Source organism: Lemur catta, chromosome 5, assembly GCF_020740605.2.
Source record: "Lemur catta isolate mLemCat1 chromosome 5, mLemCat1.pri, whole genome shotgun sequence".
NCBI classification, from domain to species: Eukaryota; Metazoa; Chordata; class Mammalia; order Primates; family Lemuridae; genus Lemur; species Lemur catta.
This window is the reverse complement of record NC_059132.1, coordinates 3,375,164-3,398,453: the sequence shown is the minus strand read 5'-3', so window position 1 is coordinate 3,398,453 and position 23,290 is coordinate 3,375,164. Positions and strand designations below refer to the sequence as shown.

Sequence of the window (23,290 nt, the reverse complement as noted above, 5' to 3'; positions counted from 1 at the left end):
AGCTAGCTGGCCTAGAGGGACATGGGGAGATGATATGAACCTTGGGAGGACCGCTGGGGACACACCCCAACTTAATGCAAGAGCCTCAGGCAGGAAACCACTGGCTGATGAAAAACGCACGCATCTGGCAGAAGACGAGGTGGAGACAGAGCGGTCCTCTCTTCGCTCAAGTGCATCTAGTTAGTGTGTGACTCTTAATGCTCCCTTTGTTTCAGACTTGAAATAGCTTTATAGCAACACAACTTCTCTTCTTAGTGAAGAGGTCATCTCTCTGCTACCAGAGACTTCTGGGTGGGGCTGTGTCTTGCTGCATGTTTGGCCCATCTTGCTGGCGTCCTGGTATTTAAAAGCTTCCATGTCAGGGCCAAGGGGAGCAGCTGGGCTTTAAATGTGAGCCTCATGTGATCTCCCCAGAGCCCAGGGGGTGAGGAGCTCCAGGCCAGGGCCCTTTCTCCAAGAAAGCAGAAGGGGCCACTTCTGCCCCTCTACCCCCATGGCCCTTGTTTTTCCCTCCTCCTCCTCCATGATCAGCTGCAGCTGGTAGGGAGTAGAAACCGTGAAGAGACAGTGAATAAATGAATGACGCAGAGGTGACCTACCAGATAGCAGTTGTCCCAGGAGGAGGATTTTCAGAGTCAAATCGCTCTTCCCTTCTCTAGCGCTCCTGGGGCTGGCGTGGAGGCACATGGAGTCGGCGTGGGCTAACCTAGCAGAGACAAGCAGGCTAATTCTTCACAGTACAAGTAACCGTCTCCTTTAGGATTGTTAACCAAGTGTCCCAGTCTAGGGTTTTGTAGGGACCCCAGGTAACAGATAAAGCAGGCTGCTCCCCACCTCCCTCCCCACCCCACGGCCCCACCGCTGGCTGACTGCATGACCTGGGGCATGTGGTGATTTCTCTGAGCCTCAGTTTATTCATCTGCAAAATGGGGAAGGGGGAGGTTAATAATGATACTGCCTACCTCATAAAGGTGAGGTGAGAAAATAATAATTGTAAAGACACCCTTAACTAACACAATAAATGATGTTGCCATTCCTCCCTCCAGTACCCGGCAAAGTGCTTGGCACATGGCAGGCATTCAACATGCATTTATGGAAAGAATGAATGAATGTTCAGAATGATAATCCTACCCCCTCCTTTCAGGGAGAAACTAACTTTCCCTGCCTCCCCAGGCCACGGAAATCCCATGGCTTTCCAAAAACGGGTGTTTGGGCTTCAGAAACTACTGCATTAAATTGAGAAAAAACAAATCAACCCTGCATCGCATCTCCCTGCTGTCTGTTGGTAAAGCAGAAATAAACATCTGGAGCGAGGGCTGCGCCAGATCTCATTAAAATCAAAGTCAAGGCCTTTCCTTCAAGAATGTTTTTTGCATATTTACATAATGATACCAATGTGGCTGCCCCCGACCTTATCAGAAAACTGGAGAATTCATGCCCAGTTCCAGATGCGGCTGGCAGGACCCTGCTCCGTTGCCTGCCCAACCTGATAGGGCCCCTGGGGAAGCACGGCTTTGCCTTTGGAGCAGGGAAGGGACCTCTGAGAGCCACTGCTCACTGTCTGCGGGCCCTGAGCTGCTGCCTCGGCTGACGTGGCCCTTCCCCTGGGGGTTCTCGGGCTGTACCTGCATCACCTGGGGGGCTTTCCAAAACTGCTGGGCTCCGCCCCCTGAATTTCTGATCCAACAGGGCTGAGGAAGGGCCCCTAAATTTTCATTTCTGACAAGTTCCCAGGACTAGACTTTGAGAAACATTGGTCTAGGACAGTTCTCCCAAACCTGCTGGGGCCTTTGCCCCTTAAAACGTGGCCCCTGGACCAGTAGCAGTGTCACCCGAAAACGTGCTTAAAATGCAGAATTTGAGGTTCCATCCCAGATCTCTTGAATCAGAATTTTTGTTTTAACAAGTTTGAGCTGGGGTGTATATTGAAGATGCTAATTCCTGGGCACCCCCCAAACAGAATCCGACAGAGTAAGGTCTAGAAACTCATCATATGTAACTAGGTTCTAAGGGGGTTCTTATGCATAGCAATATTGGGGAACCATTGCTCTGAACAATAAAATCACTTGGGGAGATTTTAAAACTACGGAGGTCTCGGTTCTCTTATGACCAATTAAAAATCAGAATCTCTAGACTTGAGATCGAATTATCAGAATGTTAAAAAGCTCCTCAGGGGACTCCAACATGCAGCCAGGATTGAGAACCACTTCCCTGTGTGTTGCTGCTGAATGCACACCTCCCCCATTGGCCACCCAAGGTAGTGGTGAGAAGCGTCTAGAGTCAGAGTTGGGGCAGAATCCTGACTCCATCATTTATTGACTAGTGTTTCCTTGGGTAAATGACTACGTTAGCTCAGGCTGCTATAACAAAAATATTATAGATTGGGTGGCTTACACAAAAGAGATTACTCACAGTTCTGCAGGTAGAAAGTCCAAGATCCAAGATCGATGTGCCAATCAATTCAATTTCTAGTATATCCCCTTTTCACAATTTCCATCACATTGAGAAACAGCCTTAAACTGGATACAGCCTTCTTGCTGTGTCCTCACTCGGTGGAGAGAAAGGGGAAGCAAGAGCTCTCCAGTCGGTCCCTTCTTATAAGGGCACTAATCCCATCATGAAGACTCCACCCTCACGACCCAATCACCTCTCAAAGGCCCCAAATACCGTCACACTGGGGTTAGGGTTCCAACATGTGAACCCTGGAGGGACACAGCATTCAGTCCATAACACTGACTCAATCTCTCTGAGCCCAGTTTTCTCCTCTACAAACTAGAAACAATACGATAATAAATGCGAATGTGAGTATAAACTACTCAGTATGAGGCTTTGTACACACCAGACCTTCAGTAAGAGCTGGCTTTGATGATTATCATTGGCCTCAGAGGGTGTGATTGGAGGAGGGCCAGGGCCTTTTGTTACTGAACCTCTCTGTCTCCAGCCAGCCCCAGGGCCACACTAAGCTGCTATAGAGCAGAAATTTGAAGATTTAAATGTGTTAAAATGCAAAGGTGGGCACTTATTCCCAGAAGGCCCTGTGAAATCTCATAGGCTTAGCTGATGGGGATCACAGATTGTCAGTCAATTGTCATCCCACTGTGGGGACGTCCTTGGGCTGTCAGCCTACCAGGGAGGGAGCCCAGGGACACCATGTGGCAGAGGGGTGCACCCAAAGCAGCAGGGGGGTTCTGTACCCAAGCTCTCACCAAGTCTGTGCTGGGTCTGGGGTGGCGTGAGGGCTGGGGACATCACCCGATTCCTGGAGGAAGGGCCTTTACCTGCACAGTAGGGCCTCACAGGCCTGGCCCCGACTCCCAGGCCCAGAGACCCCATCTTGGCCCTGGGCCCCAGCGTTCTGTGGAGCAAAGGCAACTTAGAGGCCTCTGCAGATGCTGAGTGAATAAAATGGAACAAAATCCATAGGATTATTCCCAAATATGATTTTTTCTAATGCTAAAAACATAGTTAGACGATAAAGGGCTTTTCTATCACTCACTAGTTTAAATGCATATCTATATTAGTTTTCTATTGATGCCTAGCAAGTTCCCACTAACTTAGTACCTTAAAACAACACCCGTCAATTATTTCACAGTTCTGTAAAGTCAGAATTCTGGGTGGTCTCGGCTAGATTCTCTACTCAGGGTCTCACAAGCAGAAACCACGGTGTCAGCAGGGTTCTTACTTGGGTGCTGTAGAGAAGATTCCCTTTCCAAGTGCATTTAGGGTTGTGGCAGAATTCAGTTCCTTGTGGCTGAAGGTCTGAGGTCCCCACGTCCTCGCTGGCTGTCAGCCCTGGGCCGCTGTCCCCTAGGGGCTGCCTGCATGCCTCTCACACCCTTCCCTTCTGTCTTCAAACCAGCACCTCGCAGCAGGTCTTTCCCAGGCTTCAAAGCTTTCTGATTGCCACTTCTGCCGCCAGCTGGAGAGAAAACCCTTTGCTTTTAAAGGGCTGTGGGGTTAGATTGGGCCCACCTGGGTAATCTCCCTTTTGTCATCAAGAAAATAACACTAAGGGGTGAAAGTCATGAAGCCATCTTTCTTAAAATTCTGCCTCCCACAATGCCCATTTTATTTTTATTTTAAGACTTACAGCACAATGAAGGAAGATTGCAATATATTATGTGTGCTCACGTTTTCCTCAAAAACCAAATCTGGAAGGGTCTGCTTCAGTGATCTGCCAGTGGTTGTTATGGTCAGAATCATGATCATCTACTTTCACTTATTCTTTCTGCTTCTCTACATTTTCTAAAACTTTGGCAAGGAGAAAGTATTAATTTTGTAAAAAGAAAAAAGTTATCTTCAAAAGCAAAGAGATCTAAGTGAGACATTAAAAGATACTAAATTAACACCAATTTAAGTGGTGTGGTGCAGGTGCAAGCACAGGTATGTAGATCAAAGGCACAGGAAACATGGCCCAGAGACACACAAGCTCACGAGTGAGAATAAAACTTATCTCCAAGGAGGCAGAACGATGCAAGGAGTGATTGATAAATTCCTGATGATGGGCTAAATTGTGAGGTGAAATGAATTCATCAAGGCTCTAAATTTCCATTGTAGAGTCAATCAAATTCAAATTGGATTAAAAAGTTAGGTTAAAAAGAAAATGATAGATACATTAGGAAATAAGAACTAAATTCACAAATATGATTTTTCTAAAGCTGAAAATCTGGTTAGAAAGATGAGAAAAGGGCTTTTTTATTTTATTAATAAATCACTGGTATAAATGCCAGGATCTTCAAAAAAGGCTAGGCCACTGATGAATGCCTTTGAGGGTTTACTACCTGGTTGAATTCTCTGGAGTATATAAATGATAAACTCAAGTTTCCAGGGTTTCCCACCAGTGTTCGTTTGTTCCCTGCTTTTGATAGTTTCGTGTTGTGAATAAAGGTCACAGGGACAGGGCTTGTCCACGCGTGCATCTGTTGGGGTGGGTGGCACCCTGAGCTCTGTCTGGGGGTCTTTCCCGCACACCCAGTTATTGCCCTTCTCTTCCCTCTCTTGCTGTCGGGCCCCCACGGTGCCACTGAGGAACACCCTCCATGCCCCATTGCCGGCAAAGAAACTGGGCGGTGGTTGAATGGCCCTGTCATTCTGCATTTCTCTGCGGCCTGCTTCGTGCGGAGACTAAGCAGGACGCCTTAGGGGCAGAGCACTCACTGGCCGCCCGCCGGGCGCACACGGTGCCGCAGATTCAGGTCTGTGTGAAACGTGTTTCCAGTGGGGGCTCAGGGGCGGGTTCCAGCCAAACCGCACGTGTTGCAGACACCTGTGTGTTTTCCTGGGGGGCGGGTCACGGCTTTCATCAGGAGTCCCTGGCTGGGGAGGATTAGGAGCTTCTGATCTAGGCCGGAAGCAGAAGCGAATAGAATTGGAACGTAGGTGATGCCTCTCCAAGTAGGGCTGGGATTCGAAGCTGCCAGGAGGACCCTGTTTTTTCTTAGTTGTCAGCATGTTCGGAGGGGCAGCCCCTGCACGAGTGAGGAAATGAGGACCCAGGGGTGCTTGTCCCTGGCCCTCGTTTCCACTCCAGAGCCGGCGAGAACAGCTCCGCCAGCAGGGCTTTCCCCGCTGGAGCCGGACGGACGGAGAGCTGTCACTGGGGAAAGGTCCCTGCGTGCAGATGGCTTCCTTGAACTTGAATTATTTATGGGCTGTGGCCAAGAAGCCACAGGGACTCACTGGCCCCACTGACAGGGGAAGAGAGTAGTTTTCCATCTGTTCACTCAAAAACTCATTTCTGCCCAAATGAGGATATTTAATTACAAGTCTTTCCCCTCTGTCTTCCATCGAATAGAACCGGGGCAAGAGGATCCTGGGAGTAGGGAAAAACCCTCTGAGCAGGACACTTCCCAAAAGGGTTAGAGGGTGGGGTCACCTGCTCAAGATGAAGCGACCCATTCTGCAGTGTGACTGGGCAGCCGTTTGTATGTTCTGCAGACCCAGGGTTCTCCCCGCCCTGGGCCCGGGGCCTGCTGACCCCCGGGTGCCCTTCTCAGTCAGGGAGCCTTCTTGGCCAAAGAGGCCTTCCCTGGGGGTGGGGACACCTGCAGGCCCCTCTGCTTTCTTGAGAGAGACCTGGGGACAGCCTGGGTGCAGGCTTCCTCCAACTCACATGTGCAAGAGCCCCCCAGAAAGTTACATCAAGTCCCCTCCCCACCCATGCGTGGGTGGGTGTGTGTGAGCGTGAGCGTGGGTGGGGGTGCGTGAGTGTGCGTGCGTGTGTGGGGCAGGTTTTCCCAGACTCCGGCCTCCTACCCCTTAGTCTCTGGACTGGCTCTCTGGGTGGACGTGTTTCTTTGCTTGCCAGGGAGGGATGGCCAAAGGCGGCCCCATTTGACTTCTCTGGACAAGGTCCCGGCCCATCCCTCATTCCATGGCTTTCTCTCCTGGCTCTGGACAGAATCCTGAGCACAGTATTCCAGGCAGCTGCGCTGTGAGCGCAACAGCGGATTATGGTTTCCAGCACAGAGGCTTGTTTTCCTCTCTCTTTTTTCCTGACACGCAGCTGGGGCATCCCAGGTAACAGGTCCCCTCCCGAGTTGTGGTCCAGGCGGGACAAGCAGAGATCAGGCCTGCAGGGGCTTCCCAGGAGGGCTGGGGTGGGGGAGGGCGGTGAGTTGAGCCCTTTCTGGCTGGTGGCACCCACATCTACTTGCCTGGGGCTGCCTGGGCTTAGCTCACTGGACCCCGGGGTGGTTGGGCAGAGGGGGCAGCGGTTGAGAGTGTGAGCTCCAGAGAGACATGGGCCAGGTTTGTGTTCCAGCCTCTTGCTATGCTGTGACCTGGCAAACTACCTACCTTAGCTCTCTAAGCTTTCACTGCTGCAGCAGTAGCGTGAGAATTCTAACAGTCCTCAGCCATGTCATAGCACTGGTGTAAGGAATAGACAAGAAAATGCACATAGGTGCACAGCCCGGTGTAGTGGGCCTCTCTGGCCCGTAGCTGAGCTGGCTTCGCAGCTGGCCAATGAGGCCAGGCTTAGACAGTCCCTGCCTCCTGTGTGGGGAAAGCACACCCTGTCCTGCAGGTCTCTGGGCCCAATGTTGAGGGTCTGTGCAGTCCTTTTCATATCCCAGAAGGCCTTGCAGTCCCAGAGCCAGAGCAGAGAGAGAAGTGGACCAGAGCCCCCCTCCCCCGTCCCTCCCCCTCCTCTTCCTTGGCTGGGGCCCAGAGGTCAAGACTCAGCTGAGGCCTGGGCTACCTCGTCCGGCTCAGCTGCCCTCTGGCCTTCTGGTGGGCTGGAGCACGGGCCAGCGCACACCTCCCTCCCCCAGGCACCCAGCCCGGGAGGTACCCTGGCTGACCCCTGAGCCCCAGGGGCCCATCCTCCAGGTGGCAGCCCTGAGTAGCACCCAGCAGGGTCTCCATGAGACACAGAAGGGGCGTGGGCGTTTAGCACCCCAAAAAGGGAACTTGACCGTCTTTGGCTGGGCGGGGAAGGGTGTACATGGTTCTCAGCTGCAGGAGGACTCTGCAGGGAGAGTTCAGAGAGCAGAGTGGAGCCCCCCTTACTGGGGGCCTGGGGCAAGGGGGTTGGGGGGTGGCAGGGACAAGCAGAAGGGGGAAGTGGGAAGGGCCTTAAACACACATTTTAGCATTTGGCATTTATAAGGGGTTTTGTGGTGGTTTTATTTTAAACTTAAGCATCTTTAAAAGTTATACTAATCATCTCTTCGGGTTCTGATGGTGTCCTGGGAAGGCCCAGGTGCGTATTCCGGGTGCTCAGAGCGAGGCAGAGTTGCGGGACACCCAGCACGGCGAGGCCGGCCCTGGCAGCCCGAGCCCGCGTGACTGCCCAGGAGGCAGCTGAGCCGGGCAGAGCCGTGGGCGTCCCGGGACCAGGTGCACGCATAAGGCTAAGCCTCACCTTGCAGGACACCGTCCCTCCGGGTGCGCCCCTTCCGTTTCTCTCCTCTCCCCCGACTCTGGGAGCTCCTGGGTGCCCCTCCTTCTGCTTCCTTCATTGTCTGCCACAGAACCACAGGGCTGTCCTTGCGTCCCCAGGGAGCACGTCCGCAGTGCCATCAGCGGACTGATGATTCTCTTCCCCATCAGTAGGGAAGCCTCATGGGAACAAGGACATGTCTGTCCCCCAGGGCCTAATGTGGGGGCGCACATAGGTGGCCCTCAACAAATATTTGTGGAACGAATGGATGAATGATTTTCATGGCTTGATGTCATGTCTGTCCCCCCCCAGGCTGGGAGCTATGTAAGGAAGGGACTGTGTCCGCCTCCACTGTCGCTCTGTCCCCAGCGGTGACGGGCTGAGCAGCTGTGCTGCTGGAGACACGTCTTGGGTCACTGGGTCCAGGAAGAGGACCGAGCTCCACCTGCTGCAGTGAATCGGCCGTGGCAGAGGGGCTGTGGGCAGGTGGGGGTCTGTCCTGTCCTCCTTTGGGAAAGACAGGGGGCTCGCAGCTGCACCGAGCCTGAGCAGTCCCACACGGCCCGGTAAGAGTGAGGCCACCTAACGTCACGCAGGCTTTTCATATGGGTCATCTCATTTCTTCCTCGTGACAGGCCCACATAGATGTGACAGGAATCTCCCTGTTACAGAGGAGGCGGCCCAGAGAGGTCCCATGACTGGGCCAAGGCCACACAGGTAGGGAGCAGTGACACCACAGCCACATGATCCTGCCTGTCAGTGCTGAGGACATTCTAGATGGTGGAGATTGAGGGAGCAGGGAAAGCATTTGAACCTGGGTTGTCACAGAGGGGACAGGCCTGGAAAACCTGAACTTGCTCTCTTGTCACATGGGGGTCCCTGGCAGTCAGGAGACGTGGGTTCCTGTCCCAGCTCAGCCATTTTCTGTGTGATCAGTGGTTCTCCCTTTCCGGAGCCTCAGTCTCTTCATCTGTATGATGGGACTGTGCTGGCGACCACTTCACAGGGTGGTACTGGGGACTCAGAAGGCTGACACAACAGCGGGGGGGCCACCGTGCTGGGGGGCAGATGCTTCAGAGAGATTAGGGAGTGAAGTGCCGGGTGAAGTGAAACCCCAGTGCTGGTGAAGGGCGAGATGCAAAGGAGTTCAGAAAAGACTCAGTTCAACCCCCCACGTGTGTCTGGGTGTCGAGGGCCTCTGCCGGAACCCCCCCAGCCCTGGCCTCAGGGCTCCTCGCCAAGCTGCTCCTGCGTGGAATCGACGCATGATGGAGGGGCACCTGCTCCCGAGGAGAGAAACGCACCCTCCCGAGCACCCAGGCCAGCACACCGCACTGCACGCGTGGGGCAGACATTTCTTTGGTTTTATTATTACAAACCCACCATGGCGCCGTCACACTTGGGGAATCTATGCTCTACCTACCATTGCTTTTCTACCTGGACAGGGCCCCATAGAAGCGTCCAAGCCACATGTAGATGTGAGACGCATTTGACAGAACAGTTCAACTCAGCTTATAATGATGCCATTTCTCCAGCTGCGCAAGAGCTTTACAAAAACCGTGCCAGGACTTCCCATGACGCTGCGCTGCTTGATTCACGTTTGTGAGCCCCACGGTACTGCAGCTCCCTTCCTCAGGCACTTGGCATAGGCACGAAATTCCACGCTTGGGACAGGGACTTTCTGGGAGTGAATGTCAGGCAGTGACATCCAAGGTTCTGCATGCAGTGGGTTAACAGCCATGTTTAGGGAGAAGAAAAAAATAAAAAAGTACATCGCTTTCCCTCCCCCCCCACCGCCCGAGGCTCAGATCTCATTATGGTTTGGCCCGTGCACACCGAGTGTGATATCTGGTTTCAGAAACATTCAAGCAGTCTCTTTGGCAAACTGGGAGAAACTGGCGGGGAGCTGCCGAGGTGCAGACTGCGGCGTCCGTCGTGCTAATGCTTCATCCTCTCTAGTAGCATCTGATAGACGGGGGCTGGAAAGAGAAGTTGGGAAGGTAAAAGAGATGCAGACTTCCCCATGTCTGCCCAGGACGCTGCCAGAGTCTTGGGGGCAGGGACCGAGTGCTCTTGCACAGAGAGGGTGCTTTTTGGTTTGTGAAACGTCACATCTTACTCAATGCCTGATGTCCTGGGGTTTTCTACATCTACCAGCTTGGAGTCACGTCCTCCCCATGGGCTCCTGCCAAGCCCCTGTGCAGCATTCCCAGGCTCGTAAAGCCCAAAATTCTCATCACCCTAAAAGGTCATTACTCTTGTTATCTCCGTCTCATGCAGAAGGAAACTGGGTGTTCTGGGTCTGACCCCAATGCACCCCGCTGCACTGACCCCAAAGGCCAGGCCTGTTTCCCCGCACCGTGATGTTCTTATCTGCACACAGCAGATGGCGGGCTCGGGCCTGCTGGGGTGAGGCTCAGACAGGTCTGCGAGGACTTCAAACCCAGCCGACTTACCTAGTCGCACAGACCTCTGGGAAGCCTGAAAGGAAACACAAGGTGTCAGCTTTTCTGGTGAAAATTATGCCTTTCTCAGTCAGGGAGCCTTCTTAGCCAAAGAGGCCTTCCCTGGGGGTGGGGACACCTGCAAGCCCCTCTGCTTTCCTGAGAGAGACCTGGGGACAGCCTGGGTGCCCACTGCCACCCCTACTCAGAAAAGAGGCCGGGAGAGGAAGCAGAAGGGGAGAGTGGAACTGACGGGCCCCAGGGAGGTGTGCAAGCCCCTATCAAGTGGGGGTTAAGGTGGACATTCCTGGGAGACCCCCAAGCCAGCCTCTCCCACTGAGACCAAAGCCCAGAGCTGGGGGAGCTGGGACAGCACAGGGCTGGCTCTCAGGAGCAGCGGCTCAGGGCCAAGGTCCCTTCTTGATGGCACTACGGAGACTCCTCTGTTCAAGAGTGAAATGACATGTTAGAACTCCAGGCCTCTGGGTTCAGAACCGCACCCTGCAGCCTCTTGTCTGGAAATGCAAACCCTCCGTAAGGCACCCACATTCCTGAGGCTCCACCCAACCCAAAGCAGCCAAGCAGCTCAAGTGGGGTTCCTGGGCCCCGGGCAAGCTGGGGAGCAGGAGAGGAAGCTCAGGGGGGAGTCGGGGAGGCGCTGAGAGGGAGGTGGGGCTGAGGCTCCACACCCAGGGCTGGCTCAGTGTCCCTGTGCCCAGTCCGCACGCTGCCTAGGAGAGCCCCCACGTCTCCCAGGATGGGCAGTGCTACGGAACGCAGATGAGCCACTCGGAGGCCGGGCGAGGCCAGGCCAGGCCAGGCCACGGTAGGACAGACTCGGAGAGGCGGATTCCGAGCTGCACCTCTTCTCACCAGCAGTGGCTTCCCCTGACCCGGAGCTCCGAGGCCTGTGAGAAGGCCTGGGCTTTGGCCCACAGAGGAAGCTGGAGCTGCCGGGGTTCCTTTCTCTGAATTGGACCCAGGCTGGGGCTGAGGATGCCCAGTGGGAGTGGGGAGAGGTTTTGAGAGAGCCCCGGGGGGAGGCAGCCGAGGGCGACAGGGGCTGGAAAGCCCTGCAGAGACCCGAAGCTGCTCCGGTGGGGCGCAACCCTCGCAGGCGACGTACCCTGGAGAAGGCCGAGGCCTGTCTGAAGATCTCAAGCGCAGAGTCTGCAAGTTCATCCCCTCGTTCCTGAGGTCTGGTGGCTGGAGAGGAAAGAAAAGGCAGCCTTAGTAAGGGAGAGAAACCGTTGGCGCGTCATTCGTAGCGTGCTACTGAGAGGCACGGGTGGGCTTTCCAGCTGGCGTTTCAAATAAATGTTTCCTCTACAGCTTGTCATGGCTCATGGTGGCGTCTGGCCCATGGGAGAGCTCCAAGAAGGGCGAATGCACACGTGAGGAGAGAGGCGGGACTCAAGTTCAAGTGTGCTGGAGGCAAAGGGCACACACAAGGCAAGAGGCTACAGACCAGTGCCGGGAACCACGTGACCGGCGTCCACAGGTACACGACAATGACAAATGGGGCCGTGTCTGGGGGGAGCTGAGACAGCCGGGCACGAGCAGTGTCCTTGCTTTCCTTATTGTGTTGCCTCCGAAACCAGCAGTTCCCAGCTCACTCTTCCGTCAGCCACAGGGATGCCACCCACGCGGGCACAGGGCGACCATCGCAGTTGCATGTTGTTTAGCTCAGTTTTTCTACCGAGCACCAGCTGCCATGTGCAGAGAAGGACCAGCTGCACAGGCGGCGGGGACGGGACGCTCGGGCGTACCTGGTGGCTGCAACACGCTGGTGATGACGTGGACCACGCCGTTCGTGGCCATGATGTCGGCTTCGGCCACGGGCTCCTTATTGACATTCACCACGTTGTTTTTCTAAGAGAAAAATGGACGGTGGTTGTTGAATGTCAAAAGTGTTTATTTTATGGATTCAGCCAGCGTTTCCTGAACGCTGACATCTGCCAGGTCCTGCGGAAGTGTCGGGGTGCTTTGGTGAATGACCTTCAGTCTGGGGATTCGCTCTAACCCTGGTGTGGCCGCAGCACACGGCCACTGCCACTCAGTCCTCACAGCGTGTGGCAAGGAGGGTAGATGTTGTTGGCCCATTTAACAGAAGAGGAGACTGAGACCCAAGAGAGGGCAAGTGTCTCCTGTAAGCTAAGTAGACGGGACAGCTGGGAGCACAGCCAGGCCCCAGCTCCTTCCCTGTGCCCGGGCGCCCACTCCAGACGTTCCCAGGAGGCCCGCCCAGGGGGAATCTGCCTCAGGCCTTCCTGAAGGGCCCATGCAACGACACCTGTGACAAACAGGACCCCAGCCCCTGAACCCGGATGCTGGGAGATTTCGGGTGACCTGCTGAGGTCAAACAAGTCACTCCCATGCTCCCGAGAGGATCCGGTGAGCGAAGGGTGACTGGAGGTCAGGACAGAGGGGGAGAGGCCGGCTCCACACGGAGGGGCGGCCTCCAAAGGGAGGTCGGAGGCCTTGGCCAGCACAGCAGAGAGGTTCGTGGTGCTGGGCTGTCTGTTCTCTCCTGCCAAGGTAGGGATGCTGAGCACAGTTCCAGCGTGGAACGAGTGTCATTAACACGCAGAGCAAGGGACGGTGCACGGAGCAGGCAGCAGCCCTGAAATAGCCCCTCGCGAGGGTCTGCTGCACGGCGTGGCTCAGGGAACCCCTGGGTTTGGGGATGGGCTGAGGACAGGGCATTAATCTCGCAAGCCGCATAGGTAATTGCCTACCATCTCCTTAAGAGAAGGAAGATCTTCTGCCTGTCCCGGATGCCAAATCAGACGCTCTGTTCCCCTGCAAATCTGGAAGTTCTTACTCATGTCTAATTACAGTCTCACTTGATTTCCCTGAAGACCCTATTCTCTCTTTTCTCTCTTTCTTTGGACAAACTGTACTCAGAGATTCAGGATACATCTTACAGGTTGTGTTTGTGTCTAGTGCCAGGGTGAGCTGTGCCCTGGAGCCCTGGTGGCAGGCACACTCACCGAGCTGACTTCCAGCTTGTCACCCTGGAGAGATTTCAGCCGCACCAGGGCCCCGATGCCTCCACTAACCAGGATTTCATCGCCAACGTGGTATTTCAGGATGTTGGCAAGTTCCTTGGCATTTCCTGCAGGTTTGTGGGAAAAGGAGACAGAATTAATCCCAAGGTTGGGAATTACATGGTCAAGGAGGCCCAGAGGAGAAGATGCAAGCTGTCACCCCTGAGACGGAGAACTCCCTGCCCAGGTAATGAGCACTCAGGGAGCACCCACGGGGTGCCCAGCTCTGTGACCCACCGTCTGCCTAATGCTCAGTGGACACAAGGCGCGTGGCCACGAATCTGCCCCTGCAGCCGGCAGGCTGCTGGGTTAAATACGTGCTCTCTGGGCTGCGGGGCTCCCGGCTGCCGGGAAGGAGTTAATCCATACTCCTCTGTGAGCATGACTCATGTTTCCATGAGCTAAATATTTGCCTGGAAAGCCAGGGACTTTTCCAGCACCGGCATCTGGGACGTTTCATCATCAGTGTGGCTCCCGGCGGTTATAACACAGTAGTGCAATATTTACACATTCTGCCCCCAAATGCATATTCTGTTTGAGACAGCTATTTCCTGAAAGGAGAACTTAAAAGAGTCAACAGCTGCACGGTGAAGGAGCCGCGGAGCCGATGAGGTCAGGGCCGAGGGGGTGTTCCCTCCGCGGGTCCCTCCCGGGCACGGCCCGGCATTCCTTCCAGCCCACATCAGCATCTCTGGCGACTGGGCCAGGCATCTGGTTGCCCATAAAGGTGCACAGGCATTTCCCAGAGTAAGTGTGGGCGGCGATTCCTAACGTTTCCAGCTGCCCTCTCATCCCTGACACTCCTGTCACCCAGCAAATGGCTGACTGTCCCCAGGGCTTCTGGATGGCAGTTTCCAGCACCTTGAGACTGAGGATGGAGGAAGTTTTAAAGCATTTTGGGGAGTTCAGTGGTTATGGACAAATTCCATGTTAGTGCCAGGGATGGAGCCACCGGGTACCAAGTGATTTCCAAACATCCATAACCCGGAGCTGGCAAAGTTCCCCTTCCACAAAAATACTGCCCGGAGGTGCAGAGCTAAGCTAGCCCCCAGGGCTCAAGGGGCCACCTTCTTTCTAGATCTCTAGCTCCTGGACCCCCCTCCCTCCCCGACGGGAGCCTGCAGGCCTGCGGGAAGGATGTTTGGGAAGCTTTCCTCATGCCCTTCCTCTGCTCCCGCACAATTAGAAACGAACAGGAAGCTGAGCAGGCTCAGGCCACCCGGGGGATATTCCATTCTAGCTGGACAGAGAGAGGATGGAAAGTTTATGTTCAGCAGGAACTTCTCCCTCAGGAACGTACGTCCGCATCGCACACACAGGCATTCATTCAGCAATAAAGAAAATTAAACAGGACAAGCATTCACCTCGGAGCTGCCTGCCATCGGCAACACGGGCCCTGAGGTTTGTTCAAGGTCCTTCCTCCTCCTGCTCAGACTAACCTTGGGGGGACAGTGGCAGTGTCCCTCGCAGGCAGGCATCAGAGCCAAGCACTGCAGCTCCTGCCCGCGTCCCCGTCATCAGAGCTGCTGCTGATGGAGCACGGGTGCCTGGCACCGCCGCACCCTGGACCTCACGACACAGCGAGCGAGGAACTCTGACCGTCCACCTATTTCTTAACCACTGGGTTGCCTCCCAAACAGCCTCAACGAGATTCTCAGGGAAAGCTTTTATCCCCAGGGACATTTACTGCAGGTGACTGGCTTCGTTATCACTGTCCTCCCAGGTCTCTGGTGGAAAACGCGCCTCAGTGAACAGGCTGGTCGTTCCCAGCCTCAGCTCCTTTCTTCTCTGCCTGGCCGGGGGCCCAGGAGGCTGTCCTCTGTGAACTACGCCATCCAGCTGGCCTCGCCCCCTGTAATCGGCTAACAGGGGCCCCGTGGGCAACTGTCGTGTGGGAGGACAGGGAGGCTGGGACACTCAGTGTCCCCTTGACATGGTTCCGACAGTGGCTGCGTATGGCTCCGGCCTCTGTCCTGCACCCTCTGTCCAAGGCTCAGCCCTCCCCATTCCTGCCTGCACCCTCTCAGCCCCTAGGGGTGGTAAAGGCTCCCCCGGCTGCTACTGCCTGTGTGTCACCACCGTTTGCTGGTTCCCTTAATCCTGCCCACACTTGTACAAACAGCCTCGTCATTAAATCCCTCTGAGTCAACCCCTTTGTGACGTGCCAGCTGTTTCCTGCTGGAACCCCGATGGAATGTGGCTTCGGAAAAGCAGGACTATGTGCGTAAGTCGATCTTTACCCAAGAGTTTGTTCAGTTCTCCCGGCGGCAAGGCTTGGAAGGCTTCATTTGTGGGAGCAAAGACCGTGTAGACCCCTTCTCGGTTGAGGGTCTCCGTCAGCCCTGCAGACTGGATGGCGGCCACCAGCATGCTGCGGACGCACACACAGAGCACGTCACCTGCCTGCAGGGCACGGGGGCATTTCCCTCCAGTCCCTCCCCACTGGGGGGCAGAGCCCAGACCACCGCAGTGCACACCGCTCGGCTTGCACACGCTCCCTGTGCACACGGGGGACAATTCCAGTCCCCACCAGGCGCCAACGCTAAGACCAGCCAGGAGGCCGGGAGTCCGAGGCTGGAGGGGAGGGAAGGAGAGGAAAGCGCAGAGGCATGGCCGACCCAGAGACTGGCCGCGCCGCTGGGCCTGGGCATGTGGCTCCCGGGGTGGGGGCGGGGGGCAGCAGGCTCGGGGTCTCCAGCCCAGGAAGGTGGCTGAAGCCAGTGACAGGGAAGCGCCCAGGGGTGAACGAGCATGTCAGAGACGGAGGGGGCGGGGAAGCAGGTGCGCTGACTGAGGGCTCCAGCTGCCGTGAGTAGACACTGCCAGAGAGCAAGACACTGGTCCCATCCTCCAAGCCAGGCACTCTCGGCTCACTTGGGACTTTACCAGAGAGGGAGGTTTTCCTCGCGCTTCAGTGATAGAAACGTAGCCCCTGCCCTGCTTCCCGTGCACGTGAGGGTCACACCCCAGCAGTAACTTTCTTCCCAGCTCAGGCTTTCGAGGTGACCCTCACCCTTTGCCCCTGCCTGGAAGGTCGCCCCAGTGTGCGACAGTGTTAACTGAACCCCAGAGATGGGGGGAGATTGACACACAGCCAGGCACCCCGCCCTGCCCCGCATGACTGCCTGGCAGAAGACCTGCCCTGGGGTGGGACTCTTTACCTAAAGCGACTGTCCCCCTTCAGGACATCCATGACGGTCCCCATGGGGGGAGTCAGCACCCGGTCCATGGTGAACAGGGTCCCGTAGCGCCCCCTCTTGTCATGGGCGGCGATGCAGCTGTTCTCGATGCACAGGCTCTGGGGGGAGGGCAGGAGAGAGGGGCTGTCGGCCTCCTGCTTGGCTCAGGCACGCGCTGACGGCTTCACCCACAGAGCAATGCATGCACAGTGGGTGGGGAATTGAGACTGGGACAAACGGCTGAAATAATATTTTTCTCCAGGGAATAAAACAATAAAAACGGTCATCTTTGAGGAAAGACTGGCCACAGAGGCCCCAAAATGAGAATAGCAGTTACACCTGAGGTCCACTGACCACAAGCACATAAGTAGACCGAGCCCAGCTATGTACTGATTTAACACATGACGACCATCTTTAGCCAAATGGCGCTGGCTGCTCCCAGGAAAGAGCTGTGTTGAGCTATAGTTCCTACGTGATATTCCAGAGTAATGTCGGGTTTGAAGCCGAAGAGACAGGAGAAGAGAGAAGAGACCTTCCGGACCAAGGAGGGCCGTGCTTCAGCCCAGGGGGTTTCTCTTCACATAAGCTCAGAAGGATTCCAAACCCTCCTCCGTGTGTTCATCCCCGAGTTCAAGGTGGACTTACTGCTTAACAATCCCGGTCAGACAGGTGTGTGGTTTATTCTCTAAGGCCTCCAGGAAAAGAGATTCTAATCCTGCAAGATCTCATTTCAATATCATATAGACTTCCCAGAAATTATTTCCCTCCTTATCATACAAGCTCCTGCTTATTGAGGACTTTTTGGTTTGTCTGTTTTACGTGAATACAACTTGCACTTAGAGCTGAGCCAAACAAGGAAGTAGATTCAGGACCCAGAACTTACATTACGATAAACAAAGACTCTCAGCTTTTTGCCACCCAGGGTTTCCAGGGTCTGTCCGTGGTACAGGTACTTGGAAGCCAGCTGGTCTTTAATGATGTGGTTCAGAAGCAAATTCTTTGTATTGGCATTAATTGGAGGGGTCCCATCTGCAAGAGAAGGTGTGGTTAGGTCCGGAGAGACGTGCTCTTGGGATGAAGGGGATGACGAGAGACAGACACAGTGAAAAGCCCGTCCCTCCTAGCGTCTGGAAATGGAGACTGAGAAATCAACAGAGGCTGCCAATATTCCTTAACATCTGGCATCCTCTGCGGAGGGGAAAAAAAGAAACCCAGAAATTCGAGGGTGTTTGGAGTTTTGCCCTAGGAGGGAGGGGCAGGCGCGCACACAACGTGGCCCCCTCTGCCCTCCCCGTGGCTGCGGCACAGCTGTAAGCTCACTCTGACCTCCTGGCTACACACTGGCAATTGATCCTGCAAATAAAAAGCCAGGGTCAATTGTTCTGGCGCTCTCCTGGCAGGAGCAAAGCCTTGCGTTCTGAGGAACCGATCCCCAAATGCATTCTCTGCTCCGCCTAACAGAGCCCTGAAGTTCCTCCTGCTGTCACATCTGCTTTTGGCCGAGCTGGGTGGAATCCCTAAGGTCCCGTGGGGCGCTGCAGCTCAGGGAGAGGGCTGTGCAGGGGACGGGGAAGCTGCCTCCAGGGACAGACAGGCGGGACGCTTTCCCCACGTTACCTTTGAATACAGAATTCAGGGGAGCCAGGAGGGTCACCCGCTCGCTCCCGGAGAGATGAGTGCCGAGGCCAGCTTGTCTAAAAAGGTCGATGGCTGTGGAAACGTCCGACTCTGCAGCCAACTCAAACAGCGTCTTGGCTTCAAGGAAGGAGAAAGTGGGTTCAAAAGTTAAAAGTGTGTTTTCGTTTATCACTCATCTACCCGGCATGACATACACCAGCAGGAATGTCATCTCGTGAGTCAACAATCCCTCTCAACACGGTGGGGGCCCAGCGGGTTTGTGTCATCAGGGGAACGGGGGCCCAGAAAAATCTGCCCGGTCGAGGTTCGTGTCGGCTCGGCAGAGGTCAGCCTGTGTCCCAGGCCCCGGGCAGGCGTGGCCAGGCCCCTGTCTCCCGCTGGGGAGGAGGGCAGCATTGTCTGTGTGGTCTCTGGAGGGTAGGTAAGGCCAGGGCCACGCCCGCCCGTAGAGAAAGTATTGTGCTTTTTTCCCGTGAGATTCTTTCACTCAGGGGCAGGATTCCAGAATGGGGCCAGGATGCTGAATGAAACACAAGCCAAAGCCCATCCAGTTGTTCACCCTGGATCAGTGACCCTGGTACGGCTCGGGCATTACTGAGAAAGCAAATATTCTGCAGATGGCCCTCTGTGCACAACCACAGCAGGCAGACCTTCTGAAAGGCTTCTGAGATTGCATCTCCCTCCCCAGAAACCTTCAATGGCTCCCCACTACCTCCAAGACCAAGTGTGGACTCCCATGCCTGAAGTTCACGACTCTTCACAATCTGGCCACAACCCACCTGTGTGTGGTGGCTGAGAGGCTGTGAGCTGGGTCCCAGCAGAGAAGTGGTCCCCAAGATCTCCCTAACACTGCCACCAGGGATGGCAGAAGGGACGAGGCCCCCTGAGGTCTGGCCTACCTGAGTCTGGGATGAGCAGCTCGTCGATGAAGTGGATGACACCGTTGGTGGCCAGGATGTCTTTGTTGGAGATGATGGCCTTCCCGTTGATGGTGAGCATGTCCCCACTGCAGCCCACCTCCAGGGTAGTGCCCTCCAGGGTCTCCACAGACAGCCCAGCGACGATGGCTTCGGCACACATGGCCGACTTCAGGATGTGGTTGTTCAGCAGGTCTGGGGGCCAAACGGACTCAGGTCAAGCCAGGGTCAGCCCCACGATTCTGTTCTCTTGGGTGTGGCCTTCAGAAGCGGCCGGGGCACCATGGGACCCGGATCCTCCTGCCCTCCTGCCTGCTGCCCTCAAACACTAGCTGCGGCTCTGCGGTCAGACAGCCCGGGCTGGAGTCCCACGGCCACCTCCAGCTGTGGGACCCTGGGTAAGTCATTTAGCCTCTTTGATTGTCAACTCCCCTCATCCGTCAGGGGGAGATAAGATCAGCATCATCTCCCAGGGTGGGTGTAGGGATGACGTGAAATCCTGAAGGTGAAGCACCTGGCACGGTGCAGCGCCTTACAGCACAGCTAGGAGGTAGCTTGTCAGTAGCTGAATCCCAGGGATGAAGGAAGAACCCCACAGAGTCTGCCACGGGATTTTTTAAGTCTACTGACCTGTATAAAAATGTACAATGTGGTAGGAAAAGATGGAAATTGTGGCAAATGGCAGTTTTGAATTATTTGTACATTTTATTTGTCCGGTTTGTGTTCATTTTACCCAAGGGTCGACTAGTTTCTGGGCTCTGTCTCAGGGGTTAGAATGGTGATCAGCAAGACACAGCCTTGGCCATCCGGATCACCACACTCATGAGTAACGAATAGAACTGTTGATTTGCTCGTCCGAGTGCTATTTTAGGGGCAGGGCGGGGCTGGGGGCCGGAGGGGGCCCGAGGGGGCTGCTGACCCGGCCACGGCTCTCGCTGGCCTCCATCACCTTGGAGGGCCCCGGGGGGGCGGGACGGGAGCCGCCGCAAGGACCAGTCAAGGAGGATGAGCCCCACCCCAGGCCAGGCAGGTTCCTGGACGACCAGGTTCCTCACCAAGATCACCAAGGCTCTTTGTCTCACATTCTCACCAAAGAGGTGAGTTTCAATCTGTCCCTGACATGGGAACCGAAACCACACTGTCACGGGCAGGAGGAAGCTCAGCCCGCAGAGGCATCAGGCTGCCGCAGACGTGCCCACGGCCTTGACAGCGGGGCTGACCACACTCCGCCGGGGGGAGAGAAGGTGGCAGGGCCCCGTGGGAACGAGGCCTTGGGGATGTAGCTTCTCAGAGAAGGGTGGCATAGGGGGCCCTGCCAGGGCTCAGAGGGTGAGCAGGGTTGGTGGGGACCATGACCCTCATCCTTCAAGTCTGCAGCTACAGCACCGGACAGAGGCCCTTGCTTTGAGCAAGCCGGTTACTGAGCAGGAAAAGGCAGATTTGCAAAAGGGATGAATTTGGGGCCTTTTTTTCTGCCCTTATAATTTATAATAAGGAGTTCTAAAATTGGTGAAGATAAAACTGTGTGTGTACAACACATTTTAGTGGGGAGCGCGGCTCTGAACGGAAAGCAAGGGATGCTGAGAGGCGCCTGGTCCCCTCTCCCGCAGCAGGCCTGTGTGCACCCCTGCCCTCACTCCCAGGACGTGCTGGGGACATCTCTGTTGTCACAGTGACCACGTCAGACCCCGACAGCCTGCTTTGACTCCTGCCATCCCCACCAGGCCTGCGCTTCCTTGAAGGCGACCCTGTCCTGTCCTCACTGCTGTGGCCTCAGTTCTCCACAGGCTGGGCACACCGAGGCCCCACAGTCACCGGGACACAGAGCAGGTCCCATCTGCGCTTTCAGAACGTGCCCTTTGCCATCCTGCATGGCCACAGGTGAGCATTTTAAATTCACAGAGTGTCTGAAATGCACTTGCCATTTTATACGGCACATCGCAAAGGTGGGTTTAAATGAACTCAAAAGAAATGGAGCCGCCCTGGAGTATGTGGGGAAGGACAGTGTGGTTGGGGGTACGCAGGGGACCTGGGCCTGCTGTCCTCTTCAGGGGACTCTGGCACCAGCAGGCAGCAGCTACGCTTGTGGCCCTTCAGGGGTCCTGCCGCAGAGGGGCACCGCCTGACCAGCAGCTCGCTGGGGAGGGGAAGATGGAACCACCAGCGGGGAGTCGAGAATCGACTGTCACCGGTTTTTACCTGTCATTTTGGCTCATCCCTGAGGCCCGTGGCCACACACAGGAAGAGTTAAGGGTCGGCACGAGGATTCCATTCCAAGGATGCCGGGACCTGCCGTCCCCGCCCACACCTCCCAGCTGCCGCTCCGCCTGGCGGCCTTGCTCTGGCCTCGGCCATCGGAGCCTTCCGCTCCCCTGTGCCTGGCCCGGCCCGCCTGGACCTCCAGCTCTGCCTCCCTTCTCAGCCCAACTGTGTCCCCAGACAAAGGCTCCTGGATTCTGTACTTGCCCTTGTCCCCTTAGAGCCAGGGTGGGGCTCTGCTCTGGCTTCTGTACAGATATGGCTGGCAGGGAGCAACAGGACAGGACAGTTCTGAGCCACCGCTGCAGTGGGCGTCCCGAGAGTCACCTCAGGGCAGGTGGCATGGCCATCTTGGACGAGAGCAGGACTTAGGCTCAGTCTGGCCGCTCCAGTGCGGCAGCAGCGGGGGCCGAAGGGTGCTCACCTCTGAGGGCCTCCGGGTCGCCGAGGATCCGGTTCAAGGTCTCAGCAGGGATCTTCTCAAAGGCCTCGTTGGTCGGGGCCAAGAGCGTGAACTGGCCGTCACCCTCGAGCACGGTGTTGAGCCCTGCCGCGGCCACGGCAGCCTGCGGGAGGGGAGGACAGACAGCGTGCTCCCTGAGGGCTCTGGGCACCACCCTCCCCGCAGGGCGCGAGGCTTTCACAGGAGCCCGGGATGGACACAGGACGGAACGGAAGCTCGCTCCTACCGCAGCCTCGGGGGCCCTGCCTGGTCTCAGCTTCGGCCACGGGGCCCCTTCCAGGCACTAACAGGACCTTCCCCCTACGCCTCTGTCCCTGCTGTTCCCTCTCCCTTCCGCCTTCCTTAGCTTCTCTGACTCTACTCCTTCGTCCACTAAATTGTCATTTCTCTGGAGCGTCAACGTGGCACATCTCCCAGCCCATCCTGGCCCCGGATGAAAGTGAGTCCGTCTGCTGCGCCTACTCTCGCAGCCTGCGGCCGTCACGCCGCGATCCGGTAGTGATGGGCGATCGCTCACGCCAGCCCCGTGCATCCAAGGGTCACATCACCCGTCCCCTGCACGGCAGCCTGAAGGAGCTTCTAAGAGCCTGCGTGGCCTCCTGCTGCTCTCGGGATGCAGACAGACCCTCCCCTGGTCTGCCCAGCCTGCAAGGCCCCGCAGGACGCGGCCTGGCCACGCTGCCCTGCCCGTGCCTGTTGCGTGCTCTTCACCCTGACCCCGGCCGCCGGGTGTGCTCCCGCCCCGTGTCTGTGCCCGGCAGGCTGCAGCTCAGAGACCACCCTCCCCGACACCTGCCTGGCCCCGCAGTCCCACCTGGCCTCCCCGCGACTGCCGCTCTCCGCGGGCTTCTCACTCCACACTGCTTATCGCAGTCGTGGCTACCTCGTCGATTTGTTTCTTGTCTGTCTCCCCAGATGGAACACTGGCTCCACTGAGGATAGACATGTGTCTGCCTCGGTCCCCTCCGTACCCCTGGCACACGCAACCGCTGGGAAGCAGAGGTGCCTACGCGGCACGTGTTGGAAGAAAAGATGGACGTGAGGGACGCTCCAAGAGGAAGGATATCGCCGAACCGAACTATTAGTGGTAAAAGCTGGTTACTCGACGGGATCGAATGCCATTAAGTAACATACGTGTCACCAACTTTGTGGGGACATCATTCCCTTGCAGTCCCCTGCCCTCTGAGTGACCCAGAAAATCAGGGGAGAAGAGCTGAGAGAGCCAGGACCCCCGACCCCCAGCACTGGCTAAGAGCAGTCCCCACTTGCCGGGGCTCAGCGACGCCAGCTGGCGCAGCGTGTTTGTCTCTCTGTGTTGGAGATCTCCAGGGAGGGCCTGCCCCACTCCCACTGGCATCCTTTGTGGTCAGGAAGTTCTCCCTGAATCGGAGCAAAAGCCCTGACAAGGCAGCCTGCACCCACTTCCTCCCGAGCGGCCGCTGCCAAGAGGACGCC

The 23,290-nt window shown here is 56.2% G+C and overlaps 1 protein-coding gene and 1 long non-coding RNA gene across 5 annotated transcripts in view; one reads left to right on the top strand and one right to left on the bottom strand.

Moving 5' to 3' along the window:
- Positions 1–9,228: 9,228 nt before the first annotated feature.
- The window catches only part of TGFBI (transforming growth factor beta induced), a 30,795-nt gene continuing 16,733 nt past the window's right edge, over positions 9,229–23,290 (bottom strand). Inside the window, exons 7-18 of one of the 2 annotated variants that reach the window (XR_006735067.1) lie at positions 21,797–21,938; positions 19,096–19,308; positions 18,176–18,313; positions 17,442–17,587; positions 16,541–16,677; positions 15,620–15,750; positions 13,323–13,447; positions 12,099–12,201; positions 11,456–11,535; positions 10,342–10,366; positions 9,722–9,864; positions 9,229–9,601 (exon numbers count right to left, since the gene is read on the bottom strand). Coding sequence is in view for 1 of the 2 variants with exons in the window: in XM_045550847.1 (XP_045406803.1) it covers positions 9,824–9,864; positions 10,342–10,366; positions 11,456–11,535; positions 12,099–12,201; positions 13,323–13,447; positions 15,620–15,750; positions 16,541–16,677; positions 17,442–17,587; positions 18,176–18,313; positions 19,096–19,308; positions 21,797–21,938 (1,281 nt within the window). In the remaining variant the exon portion in view is untranslated. Of the gene's footprint in view, positions 9,865–10,341; positions 10,367–11,455; positions 11,536–12,098; positions 12,202–13,322; positions 13,448–15,619; positions 15,751–16,540; positions 16,678–17,441; positions 17,588–18,175; positions 18,314–19,095; positions 19,309–21,796; positions 21,939–23,290 lie in introns of both variants that reach the window. The other variant, XM_045550847.1, reaches the window with a different exon arrangement.
- Positions 10,984–16,594, top strand: LOC123637800. 3 transcript variants are annotated; one of them, XR_006735070.1, is made up of 3 exons: positions 10,984–11,155; positions 11,662–11,830; positions 13,276–16,594. It is a non-coding gene; the product is annotated as an uncharacterized LOC123637800 (long non-coding RNA). The 3 variants fall into 3 exon arrangements; XR_006735069.1 differs by having other exon boundaries at positions 10,984–11,562; positions 13,454–16,594; XR_006735068.1 differs by having other exon boundaries at positions 10,984–11,562.